We start from the raw sequence: 24,460 nt of genomic DNA, 5'->3' as shown, positions 1-24,460 counted from the left end.
TTTTATTTTAGCTGCAAAATTCATCTCACAATATGACAAGGATGGTTAGTAAGGCTGTAACCACTTCAAAGATGGCCGCCCGTAATGAGGAAGCTTAGATGGAGGAACTAGAGTCACGTGACGTCAGACAAGGGCGCGCATGCGTGCTAGTCATGGGTGTGTGCAGGTCGGGTTAGGTGACGTAGGTAGGGCTGTTGCTCATGGAAGTTGTGTCACGGTCATGTGGCAGTGAGCTCACACCGTGCTCTGGCATTAGGGGACGCTGTCGCTTTAATTCTCTTGGAATAGGTTAAATCAAATCCCCCGCCCCCCAAATAAAAACCATAAACTAAGTAATGCATGGTAACATTGGCATGCAGAGCAGGCCTCCTCCACAAGGAAAGCTAACGCCCCCTATGGGAGGAAGCGACTCTGCTAGCCTAAGTTCACATTTGCGTTCGGGGGCTTTGCGGAGGGCTGCGTACGTCCTCCGTTAAGCCCCGCCTACTCCTGCATGCGTCCTGCGTACCTATCTTTATCATTGGGTAGGCAGGACACGCGGATGCCTTGTTTGGACGCGTCCGTCGACTGCACGGGAACAGAACAAGTGGTGTTTTGTGCGTACGGCAGGCGCGTCAAAACGACGCATCCGCATACATCCGCATGTCCTGCGTACCCAATGTATGATCCGCATGCTTCATGCGTACATATAATATTTAACATGGTGTGCGCAGGGACATGCGTTCTCATGCTTTTGCGTACGCATGCGTGGTCTTGCGGTGTGCGGCTGGGCGCGGTGAACGCAACATGTTGCATTTTTGAGGCGTCAAAAATCCGTCAAATAGGCGCATGCGGATGAGTGCGTTAAAAAACCCACTGTCTATGGGAACGCATGCGTTTACATGTCCTTGCGTACTTCGGACTGCGCATGTCCAGGAACTGATTGAGACACGCCCTCCTGGAAATATCGAACTCATGCGCATAAAAAACGCAAACGCAAGCAAGAATACACAAACCCATGCACACGCAGCTTTTTTTTTGCCGTGATGCGTAAGCCGATGCAGATAAAAAACGCGTAACCATGCGTTTGTATGTGTTTTGGCATGCGTTTGCGTATGCAGATGATACGCTGCACACAGATATGCAAATGTGAACTTAGCCTTAAGGTACCGTCACACTAAGCAACGTCGCCAGCGATCTGTGACGTTGCAGCGTCCTAGGGAGCGATATCGCTGTATTTGACACGCAGCAGCGATCAGAATCCCGCTGTGAAATTGCTGGTCGCTGCTAGAAGGTCTGCACATTATTTGGTCGCTAGGTCGCCGTGTATCGCCGTGTTTGACAGCAAAAGCAACCATACCAGCGATATTTTACACTGGTAACCAGGGTAAACATCGGGTTACTAAGCGCAGGGCCGCGCTTAGTAACCCGATGTTTACCCTGGTTACCAGCGTAAAATGTAAAAAAACAAACAGTACATGCTCACCTGCACGTCCCCCAGCCTCTGCTTCCTGACACTGACTGAGCGCCGGCCCTAAACTGAAAGTGAAAGCACAGCGGTGACGTCACCGCTGTGCTGTTAGGGCCGGAGCTCAGTCAGCGTCAGGAAGCAGAGGCTGGGGGACGCGCTGGTGAGTATGTACTGTTTGTTTTTTTAACTTTTACGCTGGTAACCAGGGTAAACATCGGGTTACTAAGCGCGGCCCTGCGCTTAGCAACCCGATGTTTACCCTGGTTACCCGGGGGCCTCGGCATCGTTGGTCGCTGGAGAGCGGTCTGTGTGACAGCTCTCCAGCGACCAAACAGCGACGCTGCAGCGATCGGCATCGCTGTCGCTATCGCTGCAGCGTCGCTTAGTGTGACGGTACCTTTAGCATTGCTAATCTGCATGCTCCATTTCCCAGGCAGTAATGCTGTCATTACTAATTTGTAATGTTTGGCTTTTTTGGTGTCTTTGATGTGATGCTGCTACTGGGCAACTCGGAAGAGCCTGGCAAAGCGCCAGAAAAGGCGCATCGAATAGATGTGCCTTTTCTGGGCAGCTGTGGGCTCCTGTTTTTAGGCTGGGGGGGTCAATATCAATGGCCCCTTACCAGTCTGAGAATAGCAGCCCCCAGCTGTGAGCTTTAGCAAGGCTGCTTGTCAAAAATGGAGGGGACCCCACGCCGTTTTTTTTAAATTATTTATTTAAATAATTGTAAAAAACGTGAAGACCCCTCTATTCTCGATAACCAACCATGCTGAGGCTGACAGCTGAGGGTTGCAGCCTGCATCTGTAAGTTTTGTCTGGTTGGTTCTAGAAAATAAGGGGGAACCCACGTCGGGTTTTTCATTCATTTATTTTGTTAGATCACAGCGGCGGCTGTGGAATACCCCGATCATCCGCACATACTGTCACTGTTATTAGCGGCACCAGGTGTCAGATGATGGAGGTAACAGTCCCAAAAGCCCTCATCTGCTGTCGTTCGGACTTTAATATAACGCTCAGCATTCTCCTCTGCTCGCTGGCAGAGCAGGGGAGATTGACGAGAGCCGGCTTCAGCACCAGCCGCCGGGGAACAGCGCTTACTGTAGCACTTCTTCCCCGGCAGCTGTCCGTGTGGTACTGATGCGGCACACATGTGCCACACTTAGTACACACACGGACATGGATATCTCTGGTACCGGGAATAAACAGACATGTGAAACCATCCTAATGGAGAGGCGTCTATTAGACACACCCATTACTAATCCTCTGATCAAAATAAATACACACACACACACGGGGAAAAGTCCTTTATTTGTAAAAATCACTCCTAGACAATTTCCCTCTTTCACCCATTTATTACAAAAATAATAATCCACACCGGTCTGCCATAGTCCAAAGGGAGGTCCCACATCAATGCCCGTCTTTTTCACCCAGTGTTGTTCAGAGAACAAAGTTCCATAGACTGGGGCAGCAGCCACTGCGGTCTCAAGCTGAACTCCGCGAGAACCCGACTGCTGTGATGAGCGGTGACATCAATGAGGTTACCGCAGTTCACAGCTGCTGGTTATCACGAGGGGAGCACAAGAGCCAGAAAGATGAGCGGTGCACTCGGATGGCCCACGGGTTGTACACATATGACACAAATAGTACATATTACATATATAGTACATGGTACATATCAGGACGTGTGAAGTACATGGTACATATCAGGACGTGTGAAGGAGGCCTATTCGGTAATTATTATTATTATTTTATAAAAGGAAGAATTCAATGACTTTTAAACATGTTCCTATACATTTTCAGGCATATGCCCCTTATCTGAGGAAGCCAGTCAGGCGAAACGGCGCTGTCAGGGGTGTTTGGGACAGTGCTTATCGGGACAGCTGATCATGTAAGTTCATGCGAACTTCACTTTATATGCCAGTTCCTTAATGAAGCTTCTGCGGGATGGTTGAGTGCATATATATATATATATATATATATATATATATATATATATATATAGCATTATACTGAGGGTGTTTTTACCCCATTCTACTAGGCACTATGCACTTTTTTGCTATATAATGGCTCAGCAATATATATACTTGTACAGGCAGTTTATGTGTTAAACATGAAATTTGAGATTATGGAAAAATTAATTTACTATTTATAAATTGAGCCTTTGTACTAAATTTATTGGTCATTTAGAGCTGTATGGAATAGGCTTTACCCGATATAGTTTACTTACTGTTCCCAACCATATGTACTGTTTATTTTACCTTAGTTTTTTCGTTATTTGTGTATTTTAATTATATGTATTTATTAAAGATGATTTTAAATTTTAAAATCTAAATGTAGTCCACACCTTGTCTTTCCGGATCATTTTCTGGGGATTGTGGGTTTTCTGAAGCATGATTTTGAGGTGTGTCAATTATTTTGGGACCTTTGATAAATTTATAGTACTGTACTCAGACTCCCCACATAATGTGAGCCATGGAGGGCACGGATCATGTTACCCCGATTAGAGCCGTTATTCCCCATCATAAAAGAATGCCACCATCATGATCAGACTGCTGTGAGATCGCAGTGCTGCAGGACGACACCGCCTGCATCTACGATACTGCTCAGCTATGACGGGTGTCTGGGCTTTCCTGTAGAATGAATGGAAGAATGTGCTCATAGCTGACTAGTATCATTGCAGCACGAGACTTGGTGACCCCATTATGTCGTCATCATCATGTGACATGGAAAAAGATCCTGCTGGGTGACTCAGACTTGAAGTGGGAAGGAGGAAGTGATTTTAGTACAGGTTAATAAAGCACTAGCATCGGGATTGTAAAAACTGCTGTGAAAGCAGAAAGCAATGGCTGGTGATAAAGAAACGAGGGCGCCTGGCACATGAAGTCATATTGTGATGGCAGTGGTTCTCCACATGTGCTCACATGAACTATGTACTGCTGAGAAGATAGGAGTAAAGGTACCTTCACATTTAGCGACGCTGCAGCGATCTAGACAACGATGCCGAAGTCCCCGGGTAACCAGGGTAAACATCGGGTTACTAAGCGCAGGGCCGCGCTTAGTAACCCGATGTTTACCCTGGTTACCAGTGTAAATTTAAAAAAAAAAAAACACTACATACTTCCATTCCGATGTCTGTCGCGTCCCCCGGCGTTCTGCTTCCCTGCACTGTAAGCGCTGGCCGTAAAGCAGAGCGGTGACGTCACCGCTGTGCCTTGCTTTACGGCCAGCCGGCGCTGACACAGTGCAGTGAAGCAGAACGCCGGGGGACGCGACAGACATCAGAAGGTGAGTATGTAGTGGGTTTTTTTTACATTTACACTGGTAACCAGGGTAAATATCGGGTTACTAAGCGCGGCCCTGCGCTTAGTAACCCGATGTTTACCCTGGTTACCAGTGAAGACATCGCTGGATCGGTGTCACACACACCGATCCAGCGATGTCAGCGGGTGATCCAGCGACGAAATAAGGTGCTGGCCTTCTAGCTCCGACCAACGATGTCACAGCAGGATCCTGATCGCTGCTGCGTGTCAAACACAACGATATCGCTATCCAGGACGCTGCAACGTCACGGATCGCTATCGTTATCATGGTTAAGTTGTTCAGTGTGAAGGTACCTTTAGGCCGGGGTAAGAGGGACGTACCTCACAGTCTGTATACAGACTCCTAGCTTTTTATGAGGCTATAAGGTTGGGTCAGGAGTAGTGATAACTGATAAGCGAATGTGCTGGGCTAAGGTGTTATCCGAGCATGCTTGGGTGCTAGGAGTGTCTTCGGCATGCTCAAAAATATGTTCCAGTCCCCGCGGCTGCATGTCTCACGGCTGTTCAGCAGCCACAACACACACGCAGGGATTGTCTAACAGGCGTGAGACATGCAGCCAAGAGGAATTGAACATATTATTCGAGCACCCTGAAGACCGTGGTGTAACTACAAAGTTATGGGCCCCAGTGCGAACTTTCAAATGGGGCCCCCATGCCACAATATTTTCCACCCTATTCATTTTGCACCCTATAGCTTTGTTGCAATGTTGTATAGTCTGACCTCAGTGGCGTAACTATCCAGTGCTCCATCCTGGTATATACTTGTCTCCCATACTGCCGTTGTATATTAATGTATAAAAGAAAATAAACCATTATACTCATCAGGGGCCTACATAGAAGTCATGGAGATCCATATAAGAAGTATAGTCCTCCTTATAATATAATGCACCCCCATAGTCCTCCATATAATATTACGAGTGTTGTGGGCCGATGCGGCCCACCGCCAGACCACCTATCTGGCATTTGCTAGTATTTCCAGATGACCAATTCGATGTTGATTGGAATGGAGCAGTGGTCATTGAATGGAGCAGTGGTCTCTTGTGCACTTCCGCTATTCCAATGTCTCCATGGGCTGCCCTGTGTATGAGGAGAGGACCCCTAGTCTAGAGATCAGTGGGAACCTTGCGATCACACATATGTCACTGTGTGGAGGGGAGATACAGGTTACCATGGGCCCACATTATTGAAACATCCAAACGAGAATGATTTACAATAAGGGTATGTTTCCATGTTCAGGAAACCCAGAGCTTTGGACGCAATGGATACTCCACTCCGCCCAAAGTGCCACTCCCTGTTGTATGCGCGGTGATTCCAGATGTGTTAATTGAACACATGCGGAATCACCGCATAGTATTCATAGACTGTGTTATTTATCTTGCGGAGATGGAGCGTCTCCGCAAGATAAAGATATGCTGCGGTCTGGAAAGACAAGCCGCATGTCCGGTTACGCAGGGCCGCCGAATGCGGCCCTGCACGCCAGAGGCATAGTAGCTAGGGTTTTGGTCCGGGGGGGGGGGGGGAAGCTTCTATGTGGGCCCCTAATCAGGTAACCTTGATTATAACTGGGTGACCCACCCTAATAGTGGAGAACCTCAGCAGATAACTGTGCTGTTGCTGAAAATAATCTCTATATAAAGACCAATATTGATATTACCGCCATATGGTCAGTGGTAGATACCAGTCCTGCAGAACATATAAGAGATCACAGCACAGTTACAGATGGTGACTTACCACTGACGTTCTTTCTGATGGAGTTGTCCACTTTTCCGGTCTTTTTCCATCTGGCCCAGACCGACACAACTTCTTCCACCCAGGACTCGTCTGCAGAGATTACAACAAAGACACATTTCACTTCTCATATTTTCAGCATCTATTCCTAATCTGCACAAACTCATCATCCTACTAGTACCCCAATGCTGCTGCCCTATTACTGCACCTGCTGTGTGGTTCTCTGTGCCCTCTAAATTCTAAAGCAGCCCTCTATAATATAGTAATGCTGGGTGCAAGTGCCCTAGAAAACAGTGCCCACATTTTGCTCCCTAGAAAGTAATATTGCCCTGTGTGCCCCTTTGATAGTCACAGTAACCTGATTTCCCCTATAACAATAAATGCCCACTTAACATTGAATAATGTCCCTAGTCTCCCCCCTGAGCAGCTCCCCTATACATTGCATGATGCTCTCTTATACATAACATGATGCCTCCTCACTGTAATGTACCCCCACACAGTATACTGACCCCTTAGTAGCCCCCAAACTGCTTGATGGCTCCTTCACTGTAATCCCCACACTGTATGATGGCCCCCTAGAGAGCCTCCATATAGTATAATGTGACAAATAGTCCTCAATATAGTATAATACATTCCCCATAGGCCTGTATAGTATAAGGCACTCCCTTTAACTTTACAATTGTCTTTTCTTGGCTATTGTACCATAAAACGACATACATCATACAATAACGCACTCACAGACTATGTGCGGCACACGTGATTACCCGAAAGTTCCTACCAACCAGCACTGGTAAATCAACTGTACTACTAAAGGGCATGCACTGGTTGGCTATCTAGTAGCACTTTTCTACAGCACAGTACTACATGTAATGGAAAAAAAATTGGATCAGCAAACTGAATTTCAATAAAAAAAATTCTTCTTTATTTCATTCTTTTAAAAAAATTAGTCCAGACAGATGATAAAATCATGTAACATTCTTACGCATTTCTGGCTGTAGCCCTTAGTCGTAGAATATCATACTACATGTAATGCACTGCTCCTCATCTGGACCAGGATAAGCTGCTCCTGTGGATACCAGGGGAAGGAGCGCTATTTTATTTAAGTGGTACACTGTGTGTATTGTAGAGGACCCTGATAAAACTCCGGTTCTTCTGACAGAAAGTGGTTACGTTGTCCAGGAGCCATCATCCAGCATCTAATGTGGGGGGCACATTAGATATATTCCATCCAAAGCCAGTGATTTAGAGCTTTCTGGACCAGACAACAATCTGATGTGTATGGGGATCAGTCAATATTTCCCCAGTGGCAGATGATAGGTGTCACGCTCGCAAGTGGTTCATGGACCCATTGTGGCACGGGACCGAGCCTTCCTGGGAGGGACGTAGCTTAAAGGCTATCTGGTGTTCAATGAAACTCTTGAAGGTGGAGTCAGACTTGAGCTGCAGGTAGCCGCAAGGTACCACTCCCAAGTAGTCCCTGGTACCGCAGCTGCCAATCCAAAGGGGTCGACATAGCACAATCAGCAGGTGTCCTAGTCTCATAAACAGGACAGGACACAATTATTGACAACTATGAACACACCTGAGAGGACTACCTTCAGGGGAATGTCATTAAATTAGACATATGACATCAGACACCATTTAATGGGTGATCTATCACGCCCGATGTCCAGGTGGGAAAATCTACATTGGTCTCCTTGCTAGAGAACTTCACGTATGTATCAAGGAACATGTAAGGGTACGTGTCCACGGTCAGGATTGCTTCAGGCTTTGGTCAGGATTTTATGCAGATAAAATCCTGACCAAAAATGCACCTGAGGTCACTGGCAGGTCACCTGCGGTGTTCCTGCGTGTTTTGCCCATTGTAGCAACATGCTGCGTTCTTAAAAAACGCAACGCATGTGCGTTTTTGCGGGAAAAACGCATGCGTTTTTTAATGCACAGTGGAGACGGGATTTCATTAAATCCCCTCCACTATGCTGTAACATCTGGACGCTGCGTTTTTGACGCTGCGGCTCAGCGCTGCGTCAAAAACGCAGCATTTCCTGAACGTGGACACATACCCTAAGAGACATGGACAAATCTAGGACAGAGGATGATATTGAACAATTTAAAACCCTACTAAGATATTTTCAACAATTCCATCATAGGGATTCAAGTCTTCTCAGAGTTCTTTTGGGACCGAGAAGTGGTGATCTCAAGAAAACTCTCGCTTACGTTGAGAGCAAGTGGACTTTTAGATTGGGTACCGACCAGGCTTAGTGAAAATCTGGGGTTTGGTTCATTTTTAGAAATATGGAGGCATCTTTTCTGAGGTGGGTTTGTGTTTTTTTATTGATTTTAACTCCTATTTGTTTGCTCTGCAGTATACAGCCATGAAGGCCGGATTTTAATCCACCTATCTATATCCATGTATGTGATGATTTCTACCTTGTGAACATTTTTCATCCTATAAAGAGATGGAGAATTGGGGGAGGAAAGTCTTCCTACAAACAAGCTTGTTTTTCTCCTCTATTGTACTCCATGGATCTGTTGCAGAATATATGAACTCTAGAAATGGTCTCTGGCTAGACTGTGAATTCTTTATTATTTTTTTCTATGAGACATTATGGAGCCTTGATAGACTGTTGAACAGCCGGGATTGTGAACCTCTTTATGGACTTGATTTAATTATGATAGATGCTTGTGGACAATCAGGTTACGGATTTTATCATTTGATTTAATGAATTGATAATTGATATTATTAGCTTTCTACAAAATTATTTTCTCTATTATATGGCCATATGGTATGTTGACACATTTAGACCTATTTTTATCTGTGTTATTGGGGACCATACTTTTCACTTTATACTTTTCCCTATTGTTGCTCTGCCTTTTTCACATCTTTTAACCCTTTGTAACTTACCTCTGTTTACATCAATTTCACTTGTACAATTTTGGCAAAGCCTTATGCTTTGCATACACCTATTTATATTATATATTTTTACCCCTTTTTATACTTTCTCTTATGATCCCCTAACTTTCCTGCTTTGGTAGTGATAATATGCTCAGATTTTTAAGTGTTAATTTCTATTAATAAAATTGATTTTATGGTTGAACATATTATTTGATTCCCCTGTTACTTTAATTACACCTATTGGGGTTTTTTGTGTTCATAATGCGTTTTGAATTTGGACCTGTTATTTTTGATATTTATCTTGGGAAACTTCTTGTTTAACTACTGAAATATGTAATCAGTAAATGCACTCAATACTTTGTCGGGGCTCCTTTTGCATCAATTACTGCATCAATGCGTTGTGGCATGGAGGCGATCAGCCTGTGGCACTGCTGAGGTGTTATGGAAGCCCAGGTTGCTTTGATAGCAGCCTTCAGCTCATCTGCATTGTTGGGTCTGGTGTCTCAACTTCCTCTTTACAATACTCCATAGATTCTCTATGGGGTTAAGGTCAGGCGAGTTTGCTGACCAATCAAGCACAGTGATACTGTTGTTTATAAACCAGGTATATTGGTACTTTTGGCAGTGTGGACAGGTGCCAAGTCCTGCTGGAGAATGACATTTTCATCTCCAAAGTGCTCTAAAATGTCCTCGTAGATGGTTGCGCTGACTTTGGTCGTGATAAAACACAGTGGACCTACACCAGCAGATGACATGGCTCCCCAAACCATCACTGATTGTGGAAACTTCACACTAAACCTCCAGCAGCTTGGATTGTGGCCTCTCCACTCTTCCTCCAGATTCTGGGACCTTGATTTCCAAATGAAATGCAAAATTTACTTTCATCTGAAAACAACACCTTGGACCACTGACAACAGTCCAGTTCTTCTCCTTGGCCCAGATAAGAGGCTTCTGGCATTGTCTATTGGTCATGAGTGGCTTGACACAAGGAATGTGACACTTGTAGTCCATGTCCTGGATACGTCTGTGTGTGGCGGCTCTTGAAGCAATGACTCCAGCAGCAGTCCACTCCTTGTGAATCTCCCACAAATTTTTAAATGGCCTTTTCTGAACAATGCTTTCAAGGCTGTGCACCTTTTTCTACCACACTTTTTCCTTCCACTCAACTTTCCATTATTATGCTTGGATACAGCACTCTGTGAACATTAGCTTCTATGGCAATGACCTTTATTGGCTTACCCTCCTTGTGGAGTGTCAATGACTGCCTTCTGGACATCTTTCAAGTCAGCAGTCTTCCCCATGATTGTGGAGCTACTGAAACAGACTAAGGGACCTTTTTAAACGCCTTTGCAGGTGGTTTTTTTGTTAATTATCCTAATTTACTGAGATAATGACTTTTGGGTTTTCATTGGCTGTAAGCCATAATCATCAACATTAACAGAAATAAACACATGAAATACATCACTCTGTTTGTAATGACTCTACATAATATATGAGTTTAACTTTTTGTATTGAAGAACTGAAATAAATTAACTTTTTGATGTTGCACATCCCTGGAATCAGGGTTTCTAGCTCCTTATTATGCTGCTCTCAAATTACAAAAAAAACTACTGAGAAATTCTCTTTACGGGTGCATGTCTTTAAATATGTGTAACTTGTTCTGTGTATAATATTTAATTTTTTTAGATTTTTACATAGAAAAGCATTTTTGGGGATTTTTTTTCCCATATTTTTGTAGATTGGTGACAGAGAGACAGAGGCATGGGCGGACATACCGCCTGTTCAACTTGTGCAGCTGCACAGGGGCCCGGAGGCTCCAGGGGGCCCCTGCAGGCAGGCCCGGCGTTAGGGGCAGGCAGCTGCCTAGGTACTCGCTCCCCCAGGGGCCCCCAGCTAGCGGCACATCACGCAGCTGCTATGGGGCCCCTGTGAGGCAGGGGGCCCGCCTGCCGCCAGCGCCGACTCCCCCGCCGCATTTAACTATACCGGCGTCTGCCGGTACAGTTCAAAGCAATGATGGAGGAGAGAGCGTCAGCTGACGCTCCCTCTCTCATCATTCCCCGCTCTGCCTCTGACAGACACTGCCGCGCACTCACTGTGAGCCGGCAGGAGCAGGAACTGAAAGCAGCGCGGGCACGAGGAGAGGTGAGGAGTGTGCTGTGTTGTTTGTTGTTTTTTTTTTACTCTATAACTGAGTACTGGACTGTGGGGCCATTCTGGGGGGGAGAGCTGCGCTGTATACTATGAGGCTGCGCTGTATACCATGAGGCTGTGTGCTGTATACCATGAGGCTGCGCTGTATACTATGAGGCAGTGCTGTATACCATGAGGCTGCGCTGTATACCATGAGGCTGTGCTGTATACCATGAGGCTGCGCTGTATACTATGAGGCTGCGCTGTATACTATGCGGGCAGTGCTGTATACTATGCGGGCAGTGCTGTATACTATGCGGGCTGTGTTGTATACTAAGGTGGGTACATTATACGTTATCTTCTATGGGGGATGCTGTATTATATACTATGGGGGGTGCATTATATTCTATGGGGACGGCTGTGTTATATACTATGGGGGGCTGCATTATATTCTATGGGGGCTACATTATATTCTATGGGGAGGTGGGCTGTATTATATTCTATGGGGGCTGTATTAGATTTTATGAGGGAGGATTGCATCATACTCTTTGATGGGGCTACATTATATTCTATGGGGAGGTGGGCTGTATTATATTCTATGGGGGGCTGTATTATATTTATATTCTATGAGGGGTGATTGCATCATACTTTATGGGGGGGCTACATTATACTATATGAGGGTGGCTGCATTATATTCCATGGGGGTTACATCATACTCTGTGGGGTGGCTGCATTATGCTCTATATGTTAGGATTTGAGGCCCCATTTTAAACTTTGCCTAGGGCCCCACTTTGCCTAAAACCATCCCTGCAGAGTGGCTAATAATGAGGGCAATCTGGCCAGTTTATCCGTCTCCGGGGGGCCTCTGGCCAGATTGCCATCATGGGATTGCAGCTCCGCTGCCTGCAAGAGAAAAATGCAGCGGAGCTGCAGGGAATGGATCCATCCTGCTACCTGCCACACAGCAGCGGCTGAATTACATCATCATTTAGCGCCACGGCTGTGTGAGACAGGAAGCTGCCAGCGATGGTGCGGCTACAGGATACTGTGTGAGCAGAGGTGAGGTGTGTGTGTGCAGAGAGGTGAATGGTGCTGTGTGTGTGTGTAGGTGGAGGAGAGGGCAATGATGGGGGTGAAGGGGCCGAAGGCAATGATTGGGTTGATGGAGAGGGCAATGATAGGGGTGGTGGGGCAGGAGGAAATGATGGTGGCAGTGGAAAGGAAAATGATGGGGGTGGTGGGGAGGAGGCAATGATGGAGGTGGTGGAATGGGCAATGATATGGGGTGGTGGGGGAGAAAGGAATAATGGAGGTGGTGAAAAGGTCAATCATGGGGGGTGGGGGAGAGGGCAATAATGGGATGCGGGGGATTTATAATGGGTTTAAGAACAGGGGGAGGTGGAGGAAGACATTATTATCGATTATTATGTCTATCAGTCCCTAAGGGTACCGTCACACAGTGCCATTTTCATCGCTACGACGGCACGATTCGTGACGTTCTAGCGATATCGTTACGATATCGCTGTGTCTGACACGCTACTGCGATCCGGAACCCTGCTGAGAATCGTACGTCATAGCAGATCGTTTGAAACTTTCTTTCGTCGTCTAGTGTCCCGCTGTGGCGGCATGATTGCATCGTGTGACACAGGTTGTATACGATGTGCGCACAGTAACCAACGGCTTCTACATCGCAAATACGTCATGAAATTATCGCTCCAGCGCCGTGTATTGCAACATGTGACCGCAGTCTACGACGCTGGAGCGATAATTATACGACACTGCAACGTCACGAATCGTGCCGTCGTAGCGATGAAAATGTCACTGTGTGACGGTACCCTTAGTATAAAGTGTACTCACTTATGTATAGCACAGTCCCTTAGCTTTGTCGCCTTAAAAGGAGGGGGGCCCAGGCACATTTCCTGCACAGGGGCCCCAAGCAGTCTGTGTCCGCCCCTGGTGTGGCTGTAATTAGAATAGTGAAGCAGTGACTGATTAAAAAGCCCTGGAGTAGTGGGGGAGGTGTGTCAGTGTGTTCTTGGAAGCAGACAGGGCAGTTGTCTGCAGAGCTCTCTGTGTGGAGCAGCACAGGCTAAAGGAACCAGAGAGACTGACACCCTGCATCTTGGGCTGTCTTATGTGTACCCGGCTGCACTCCAGAGGATAAAGAGTGCAGTGCGCTGAGTGAGTACAGAGACTTGTTACCGGCGTGCGGTCACCCAGGGAAACTGGATAGAGGGAAGTTCGGCCTGTGTATAGACTGCATCATATAGCCATGCATTGTTACTGGACTGTATGAAGAAGCTGTATACTATATTGACTGTGTGAAGTAACACAATAAAAGAACGTTTTGTTTGAACTTGCTTGGGTCACTGCCGTTTCACTGTGTATGGTCCTACCGCTGCATCACAATATCTATGGATAGTTGTAGATAGATGTATGGTTTTTCATGGTTTAGATACATGGATAGTTAGATATATCTATGTATCTATAGATGTATCTAGCTATCTATAAATATATCTATAGATAGATATATCCATAGTTACCAGGGGTAGCTGAACCCCAGAGAACATGATTCTGGTCAGTTTTTACAGTCTCCAGTGTTGTGATCGCTGTTATTCACCGAATAACGGCGATCGCAAAAAAAAACAAGTCAGATTTCCCATTTATTTCTCTCTCCTATAATATAATCTAGCATCCCAGTGTAGAGAGAAATGGGGTGCCCCGAGCCCTCCCAGTACCTCCAGCATCTCCGGACCCTCCGGCTTCGTCCCACGGCCCTCCACATTATTTTCCCAGAAGAAAATGGCGGGCGCATGCGCAGTGCGCCCGCCGAGATCAAATCAAACCACCCTTTGTCACCCCCTTAGGTAAAAATAATAAAATTAAAAAAATGTATTTTTTTCCCTTGGGGCTAGGGTTAGAGTTAGGGCTCATACTCATTTGAGAGAAAAAAAACGGTCCGTAATCTGGACCAAAAAAAATGGACGATTGCCATGCGAGTACAATGCAATTTTTCTCACATAGCATCCGTATTACATGAATACGCAATCCGTTTTTTTTCTCTGCAACTATTTTTCTACAATCGTTTACAGGACCATTTACCACAGATGCCACAGAATGGTAAGGTATCTGTAAAAAAAAGGATGGCATACAGATGGTCCATATGCCGTACAATTTTTTTCTCGCACCCATTGACTTGCATTGGCGAGTCTCGTACGAGATACGCAGCAATACGCAGCATGCTGCAATTTTTTTCTCAGTCCGATTTCAGCTGAGAAAAAAAATGGCAAATGAGATGTCACCTATTGACTAACATTGGTCCGAGCGCAATCCGATTTTTTTATCGGATTGCACTCGTCCGTTTTTCTCGCAAATGAATAGGAGCCTTTAGGGTTGGGCTAGGGTTAGGGTTAGAGCTGGTGTTAGGGTTCGGCTATATCGAAGGTTTGGGCTAGGGTTAGGATTCGGGCTAGGGTTAGGATTGGGGCTACGGTTAGACTTAGAAGAGAGGAGAGCTTTTGGATTTGGGAGCACAGAATTTTCTGAATTTCTTTATGTCGGTTGAGGAGTCATTTTGCTTTTTCAGAGCCTTGGTACTACCAGTAAAGTGGAAGCCCCCTATATTTCCGTTAACAGATGACAGACCTAAGTTAGTACTTTCTTTTTTTTGTTGACTGAGTTGAAGCTTTTATTGGGAACATTTTACATAACGTTTGGTGTCACATTTTTCCAATGCTCTACGCTGAGCACTTACTTTGGGGCTTCCATCTAAATCTCTGAGTGATGTGATTCAGATGAAACCCCCGAGGGATCCATTCACTATAATGAGGCACTCAGGACTCCATCTGACCTCTGTTTAGTGCTGTCCTTTTCAGAATGAACAAAACTGTGTCCGACAGCACTTTTATGCAATCCTAAAAAGACGGACACAGCTGGATCACAGGTCAGACAGTGTCCACAGTGCCTCCATCTGCCTCATTATAGGGAATCTTCCACCAGAGGTTCTGTCTGAATCACGTATTTCAGAGATTTACAAGGAAACCCCAGTATAAGAACTCAATGCAGAGCGCAGGATAAATGTGTGCCGAGCCTTACTACGATCTTTGGGATGCAGAATGAAAAAATGAACTGTCACGGGAAGACTAGGCGGGCAAGAGCAAATAACCCGGGCCCCTGCAATTTCCCTCAGACTAGTGAAATCCTGACTGACCCTCTACCTAGAGTTTACACTGATGGTGTGCATGTCTAGGCCTCGAACCTCACCCTGTCTCCTGTTTCAACCCTAGGCTGAAACCACCGCCCGCCACCCAGTGAAACGATAATACACCAATACCCACAGTTAGCACAGACAAGGATAACGGAAAAAATATACACCACGCCGCAGTCACTCAGGAATACACAATAAGTGCACAGGGCAAAATAAATACAAATATAGGAAGGAGTAAATAAGACAAAGGGAAATACACCACCAGCAACGATACTCCAACTCCTAGCTCACCACTCCAGACCGAGATAACAACGCACAAGACAGAAGTTATAATCGGCGACGCCCAAAGTTCAGGAGAACTATTTAAAGGCAGTGGGCATGGCCCAGCTTCCAATCCGAGCACCAGGTAAATTAACCCCGGACCAGCTAGATAAAATCTAGCCGACGCCAATGAGCACATAGAGCAAAAGCGGAATTACCGTTGTCTGTCGAACGACCTGGTCTGAACAGCGTCCGACATGACATGAACAGTAGGTGAAAATTGGTTTTATTTATTTTTACACCGTTCCTCGTGCGGTATAAGTGAAAAGGCAACTTTTTTATTTGAGTCAGTGCAATTACAGCGATACCAGATTTATATTGGCATCCCCATGCTGTAGAAACTGTCAGCTCTGCACTGACAGAGACTTGCTGATCAAACACTGTGCATGATCATCATGTTTCCTAGCTCTGGTGACCCAGATGTCGTCATGACGAAATCTGGTCACCATGGCAACGATTGGGACCTGCGTCACACCGCGTGGTCCCCGATCCAAAGGCAGACGGGCTGTCAGTCCTCTGCCGTCACCCGGAATGCTGCGATCATGTTCGATCGCATTTCGGGGGTTAAAGTGCCGGGAGCGGTCTGTGACTGCTCCTTGCACTTAGCTGATTCTGACAGCTGACACCCAGCACTGACACCCATCTCTCTCACGCTCTCCTCCCCGGAACAGGAAGTCCAAACTCTATGCCCAGGTAAACAATACAAAAAATTGATCCGGTGCATCGGTTTTTCACAATTTGCACCGGATCCGTTTTTTTAAAAATTAGCCGGATTGTGCCTGATGGCAAAAAACTGATGTGTGAAAGTAGCCTTATGTGGCACTGCAATGCAAGGTAGAAGAAGCTAAAAGCAACGGTTTTCATTTGTGACATCATTGGCTATCACGCAACACAGAGAATGGCTTTGTATAAATACAGAATTGTTTAATTCACGCACAAATAAAATGCCACTTATATCTACGCACAGGTAAAGTGAAAAAAATATATAAATAAATTCCGTATATACAATATGTGCATAAATACACTACAGCATCTTCTAAGATCTGATAATCCAAACTTTTTGGCTCACTGGCTGGACATAGCAGAAAAAGCAAGGGCACAATGGAGAAATCATGAAGTGATGGTTCAGATGTTAAATTACCGAATATTGTCGAAAGCAATGGCTTTCCACACGGATTGGAACAAGGGCATGAATCACACAGCCCATTAGGGTATTAAAAACGTACCTTTTTGCATTTGTTTATATACCTGGCTGCCTCCGTTTAGTCTCCATGCACCTGTCTAAGGTTGTTTTCATCCTGGGTTCATTTTGTAGACACTGCTGAATGCTGGAACCCATCTGCGTGAGGACCCTTGTTGAAGGTAGGTGTCCTCACACAATTTGATCAAAATTTAGGCCAACAACCTCACATTTGTAGGTATAGTAAATACAGTAAACTACACGTGTACACATTTCTTAGCATGCTCAGAATGCTCTTTGTAATCATTTTGCCTTTGTACTCCAAATCACAGCAGCTTTGCACCTCCACATTTATTTCATAAAAAGGTAACGTTATAAGGTTATGGGATGGCAAGCAGACATCAAATGAAATAAGCAATAGCTGTTTTATGAGAGTAAGTGCTTCTTTTGGCACCTGAGCCAGAAGAAGCGTGTACTCAGGCGAAACAACTGTTCTTTGTTTCATTTGATGTCTCCGATTGGGATCCCATGACTGAATAAAGTTGCCTTTTATCAATATGCCGTTTTCCTCATCTTCTACATGTTTTTTACTGTTCCTGTTTTCCTCGAGTTTGGGTGGTGTGGTAGCAGTGCCAACGTTTTTCTCTGCTAAATTAATTTTTGGTATATATATTGTCATATATACAATCATTTGGTCACTCTGGACCTTGTATATATATGGGCACTGCCAGCATTGAACATGAGGGGTCAGTGGCATTCTGCAGCTCAGCTAGTGTCACAGTAGTAGGGGTTGAAGTATCTTGGTTGGAGGGCACTGCCAAGCTTTCACTGGCAGCTGCCGATCCATCGACTACAATAGAAAGAACAGCGTCAGTTTGCTGATAATTCTCTTCTGCTGGACTCGTTTCATCGAGTTGCTCTCTACTGCTCTTCAACTCTGTCAGTGTTGTCTCCTCTTCCTCCTCCTCAGCACCAGTCTCTTCATCTTGCTTCCCTCGTCCTCGCTTTCTCTGTCCCTTCCTGACCTAGAATAGACAAATAACATAGATTAACGCTACATCCAGAAATCCAGATAATCTGCAACACAAATAGTCCCTATCAGCAATCTACTAACAATGATTTCAGCAGTCTGACCACTTAATGATGAGACCATGCCCAACAGAATTCAGCACAGGACGGATTTCCTTTCAAGCATTTTTCTGAATAAAAGTTTGTTCACAGTTCGTTGAGCCGGATCTTTCTAATTTTCACACCGGATCTTCCTAATTACCTCAAGCCTCGACGCAGCGTATTCCGAGCTCCGAGCACTACCAAGATGTCTTCAATGGTGAGCTGGATTTAATCTTACTTGCTTATTTGCCCCCAAACCAGGCTAGTTAATCCTACATCCTAATAATATGGCTGGTCTCTGGCCACTGTTTAGTCCACAGTGATTTCCCAGACATTCCCATGCCCTAACAACATGGTCACCCTATATAGGGATACTTACCGTATATGTAATAAACCAATGGCAAAACCCTGTAGAGTCTGAAAGCATGAAGACACAGGAGCAGGCCTGTAGACATCTGCTCCATGAACCAATCTAGTCAGGTGTTATTTGTGTTATACAGCCAACTAACTTACAGCCTTTAACCACAAAAATCAAAGCTAGCTCAAAATGCTGCTGTTTAACCACTTAAATGCCATAGCCATTATGTATCTTGAAGGAAGCAAAAAATAAAAATGGTCAAAATAAAAAAAAATTACAAGGAACCTGTCAGCAGGATTGTGCACAGCAACCTACAGACACTGTCAGGATGGCGCCGTTATACTGATTAAAATGATACCTTGGTTGATGAAATCCGTCTTGTGGTTGTTGTTTAACCCCTTCACCCCTGAAGCCCGTTTTCACCTTCCTGACCAGGCCAATTTTTATAATTCTGACCACAGTCACTTTATGAGATCATAACTCTGGAACGCTTCAATAGATCCCACTGATTCTGAGATTTTTTTCTCCGGACAAATTGTACTTCATGATAGTGGTAAAATTTCTTTGATATGACTTGCGTTTATTTGTGAAAAAATGAAAATTTTGAAAATTTCGCAATTTTCAAACTTTTAATTTTTATGCTCTTAAATCAGAGAGTCATATCGCACAAAATAGTTAATAAATAACATTTCCCACATGTCTACTTTACATCAGCACAATCTTTGAAACACATTTTTTTTGTTAGGAAGTCATAAGGGTTAAAAGTTGACCAGCAATTTCTCATTTTTACAACAAAATTTGCAAAACCATTTTTTTTTAGGGACCACCTCACATTTGAAGTGACTTTGAGGGGCCTATGTGATGAAAACTACCCAAAAGTGACACCATTCTAAAAACGTGACCCCTCAAGGTGCTCAAAACCACATTCAATTAGTTTATTAACCCTTCAGGTGCTTCACAGGAATTTTGGAATCTGGAAGGAAAAAATAAACATTTACGGTACTTTTCTTTCACAAAAAATTTCCTTTAGACCTACCGGTAACTTTTTTTTTTACTTTTTCAAGGATAACAGGAGATAATAGACCATACAATTTGTTGTGCACTTTCTCCTGAGCATGCTGATATCCCATATGTGGTGGAAATCACTGTTTGGCCACACGGCAGGGCTCGGAAGGGAAGGAGTGCCGTTTCACTTTTTGAATGTAAAATTTGCTGGAATTATTAGCAGATGCCATGTCGCGTTTGCAGAGCCCCTGATGTGCCCAAACAGTAGAAACCCCCAACAAGTGACACCATTTTGAAAACTAGACTCCTTAGGGAACTTATCTAGATGTGTATTGAGCACCATGAACCCACAGGTGCTTCACAGAAGTTTATAACATAGAGCTGTGAATAAAAAAAAAATCTAATTTTTATCAGATAAATCTTTTTTAGCTCCAAATTTTGCATTTTCATAAGGGTAAGAGGAGAAATTGCTCCATAAAATTTGTTGTGCAATTTCTCCTGAGTACACCGATACCTAATTTGTGAAGGAAAACAACTGTTTGGGCGCACTGCAGGGCTTGGAAGGGAAGGAGCGCCATTTCACTTTTTGAATGCAAAATTTGGTGGAATAATTAGCGGACGCCATGTCGTATTTGGAAACCCCCACAAGTGACACCATTTTGGAAAATAGACCCCTTTGGGAACTTATCTAGATGTGTATTGAACACCTTGAACTCCTAGGTGCTTGACAGAAGTTTATAACGTAAAGCTGTGAAAATATAAAAAATCTAATTTTCCCCGCAAAAATCTTTTTTTAGCTCCAAATTTAGCATTTTCACAAGGGTAACAGGAGAAAATGGACCCCAAAATTTGTTGTGCAACTTCTGAGTTTACCGATACCCCATATGCCATTAAAAACTACTTTGCTTCAGTGCAAAGCTCAGAAGGGAAGAACCGCCATATTACAGTGCAGATTTTGCTGCACTTGTTGGGTGCCATTTTACATTGTGCCAACACAGCAGAACTCCCCATAAGTGACCCTATTTTACAAATGAAACCTCTGAATGAATTCATCTAGGGATGCAGTGATTATACTGACACCACAGGTTTGTCACAGACTTTTAATGAAGATAAAATCATTTACCTTTATTACCGCCAAGATTGTGTGTTAGCCCTAAGTTTTACATTTTCATAATGCGAAATGGGTACAAAAATGGCACCAAAATTTGTCCCACAATTTCTACTGAACGTGGCAATACCCCATATGTGGCTGTACAGTACTGCTTATCCATGCGGAGAGACTCGGGAGGGACAAAACGCTATTTGCCTCCTGGAGCGCAGATTTTCCTAGAATAGTTTGCGGAATCCATATAAAGAGATCCTAAGTGATAGATAAGCAGATTTCCCCCTCAAGTGACCGCATTTTGGAAATTATAACCCTTTGGGAATGTATCTACAGATGTAGTGACGATTTTGCCTCCATGGGTGTTTTCCAGAAACAAGCAGCAGTGGATGATGCTGAGTGAAAATTCCAAACTGCTGTTGTAGTGACCAGTACATTATGCCTAGCTCATGCTTCTGGAGACACGCACCTGTAAATTAGGCGAGCTCTCATCACTACAGAAATGCCAAACATGTGGGCGCTAAATGTGGTTTAGGCACACTGGGGCTCAGAATGGAGGGGGCATTTGGATTTGGGAGCGGAGAATTTGCTGAATTTCTTTTGGGGAGTGAGGAGTTATTTCGCTTTTCCAGAGCCTTTGTGCTACCAGTAACATGGAAGCCCCCTATATTTCCGTTAACAGATGACAGACCTGAGTGAGGACTTGCTTTTTTTTGTGGATTGAGTTGGTTTTTATTGGGAACATTTTACATAACATTTATGATCACATTTATCCAGCACACTAAGTTGATCACTTACATCGAGGTTTCCATCTAAATCTCCGAGTGACGTGACAGATAAAATCTAGTGATGAGCGAATATACTCTTTACTCGAGATTTCTCGAGCACGCTCGGGGGTCCTCCAAGTATTTTTTAGTGCTCGGAGATTTAGTTTTTTTCACCTCAGCTGAATAATTTACATCTGTTAGCCAGCTTGATTACATGTGGGGATTCCCTAGCAACCAGGCAACCCCCACATGTTCTTATGCTGGCTAACAGATGTAAATCATTCAGCTGCAGCAACAAAAACTAAAACTCCGAGCACTAAAAAATACTCGGAGGACCCCCGAGCGTGCTCGAGAAATCTCAAGTAACGAGTATATTCGCTCATCACTAATAAAATCCCAATGGATCTATTCACTATAATGAGGCAGCAGAGTTACTCTGGACTCTGCCTGGCCTCTGTTCAGCGGTGTGCTTTTCAAAAGTGCAGAAAACTGTGGCCAACAGCACCTTTATGCAATCCTAACAAGACGGACACCGCCGGATCACAGGTCCTATGGCGTCCACAGTGTCTCCATCTGCCTCATTATATGGAATCTGTCTTCTGGGGTTGTCTGAATCACGTATTTCAGAGATTTACACGGAAACCCCGGTGTACGCACTCAGCGTAAAGCACAGGATAAATGTGCGCCGAGCCTTAAAACGATCTTTGGGAGGCAGAATGGAAAAATCAACAGCAGGTGAAGAATGGGTTTTATTTCAGAATGAAAAAAAAAAACAGCAATTCAGGAATTTTAAATGCTTTAGCACTGCAAAGTTTCTCATCAGCATCTGACTGGCAGGGAAGGAGGCTCTCAGCAGGTGCTCACAAGTCACCTTCCCTGCAGGACCCCGAAGGACCCCATGGCCATCTTGCAGCCGGAGGTCTCTATGGAGACCATCAGGACGACGCAATCGCATCGTGTTGTCCAGATGGAAGCATGCAGGAAACTCATTCCCTGTGTGATGCTCCTGTATGCCACTGTCACTACTTACAGCAGCATCAGAGGGGTTAAATGCCCGCGATCGGTGCTAGCACCAATCGTGGGCGTTGCTGCAGGGTGTCTAACAAAGAACTATTCAACCTAGTGAGGCTGGTGTACTTACTTTGTATTTCAATAATTTTTACTGGTCACCGTAATAATTTTTATATGGGGAAGGGAAAGGGGGAAAAAAATGGGAAACAAAGGCAGCAAGAAAAGGAAAGAGGAGAAGGGTAAGGGTACCGTCACACAGTGCAATTTTGATCGCTACAACTGCACGATTCGTGACGCTCCAGCGATATCGTTACGATATCGCTGTATCTGACACGCTACTGCGATCCGGATCCCCGCTGAGAATCGTACGTCGTAGCAGATCGTTTGAAACTTTCTTTCGTCGTCTAGTGTCCCGCTGTGGCGGCATGATTGCATCATGTGACACAGGTTGTATACGATGTGCGCACAGTAACCAACGGCTTCTACATCGCAAATACGTCATGAAATTATCGCTCCAGCGCCGTGTATTGCAACGTGTGACCGCAGTATACGACGCTGGAGCGATAATTATACGACACTGCAACGTCACGAATCGTGCTGTCGTAGCGATGAAAATGGTACTGTGTGACGGTACCCTAAATAAGGGGAGAACAAAGATTGTATAGTCATATTTGAACAATTTAGAGCAAAATAACAATGAAACAACAATAGCCTAAAAGAACAATAAAAGAACAATATTTACATAGTTGCATAGGTTGAAAAAGACCTAGGCCCATCAAGTTCAAACTTCCTCCAGCAACTGTATTACACAATTCACGGAAGTTAAAATTAGAGAAATAAAATAAGTACCGGAGATAGGCAAATTAAAGGAATATTTGACTCCAAGGATCCCATTTTTCATAACATTTTTCAAACACATTATTTGTAAGGTCAAATTTCCATTCATATGTTTTATGTAGTGAGATTTTCTCAATGATGTCAGTAAATTTAGGAGGAACCTGGTTTTTCCATAAGGCTGCTATTGAATTTTTCACGACCAGAAATATGTGAATCAAAAGGAGCGGTGTACTTAATTTGAAAGCTATGACAAAATGGCCATGGAATCCTTTTTTTAAGGTTTCTCCCTTTGATGCTAAAATAATCATTTTATGAGAGACATATATAACGTATACAGTTTGTATTGTAAAATCTGGTGACAGATCCAGCTATAGCGGGCACCGCACTGACAAACCACATGCAATCATGAAATGTATGAGAGGCCGGTCACTCATTCTGATAGCTGCATTTCTGAATAGAAGCACATTTTATAAAACGCATATGGAATTGGACCCAAACATTTTTTTATTATAATTAATAACAATAATAATAATAATAATAATTTTTGAAATAGGGAGACACTGTCTCTGCAGAGGCGTGTATAAACTGAGCATTTACTGTATCCGCCAACGCAGGCTCATATTTTATAGATGTTTCTTTCTAATTATTTCCTGCCACTTATTTAGGAGGCGAACTATTTTGCTTAAACATAGATCGCCTAGAATACCTCCTTGTTCTGCTCACCTGTTCTTTCTCGCTTTCTAGATGGAGGCGACACTTGTGTTCTTTTAGATACTTCTGCCGGGTAAACCCTTTGCCACAAGTGGGGCAGCAGAACCTGTAATTCCCGGTATGGCTTCGTTGATGTTCTATCATATGGGCGCGACGACTGAATGACTTGGAGCAATACTGACACTTGTGCATTTTCATTCCTGATTTGGAAACAAAGCGAATAAGTACAAGGTATAATTTCACACACCCGCCTACAGGTAACAAACATGTATTGTCCGCCATAGAGAATGTTTAGAAGCCTGTATATTATGCCCATGTGCGATG

General features: G+C 44.4%; 1 protein-coding gene and 1 long non-coding RNA gene across 3 annotated transcripts in view; one reads left to right on the top strand and one right to left on the bottom strand.

The window, feature by feature from the left end:
- The first annotated feature begins 161 nt into the window (after positions 1 to 161).
- LOC143765368 (uncharacterized) lies at positions 162 to 24,306 on the top strand. Its single transcript, XR_013213376.1, has 5 exons — positions 162 to 185; positions 3,251 to 3,338; positions 17,371 to 17,417; positions 18,457 to 18,562; positions 24,170 to 24,306. It is a non-coding gene; the product is annotated as an uncharacterized LOC143765368 (long non-coding RNA).
- ZNF341 (zinc finger protein 341) overlaps positions 16,961 to 24,460 on the bottom strand; it is a 41,571-nt gene continuing 34,071 nt past the window's right edge. For both annotated transcript variants that reach the window (XM_077251956.1, XM_077251955.1), the window contains exons 15-16: positions 24,149 to 24,336; positions 16,961 to 18,260 (exon numbers count right to left, since the gene is read on the bottom strand). In XM_077251956.1, the coding sequence (XP_077108071.1) occupies positions 17,931 to 18,260; positions 24,149 to 24,336 (518 nt within the window). In that variant the 3' untranslated portion in view covers positions 16,961 to 17,930. The remainder of the gene's footprint in view (positions 18,261 to 24,148; positions 24,337 to 24,460) is intronic.

This window comes from Ranitomeya variabilis, chromosome 4 (genome assembly GCF_051348905.1).
Source record: "Ranitomeya variabilis isolate aRanVar5 chromosome 4, aRanVar5.hap1, whole genome shotgun sequence".
Lineage (NCBI taxonomy): Eukaryota > Metazoa > Chordata > Amphibia > Anura > Dendrobatidae > Ranitomeya > Ranitomeya variabilis.
This window is presented reverse-complemented; position numbering and strand designations above follow the sequence as displayed.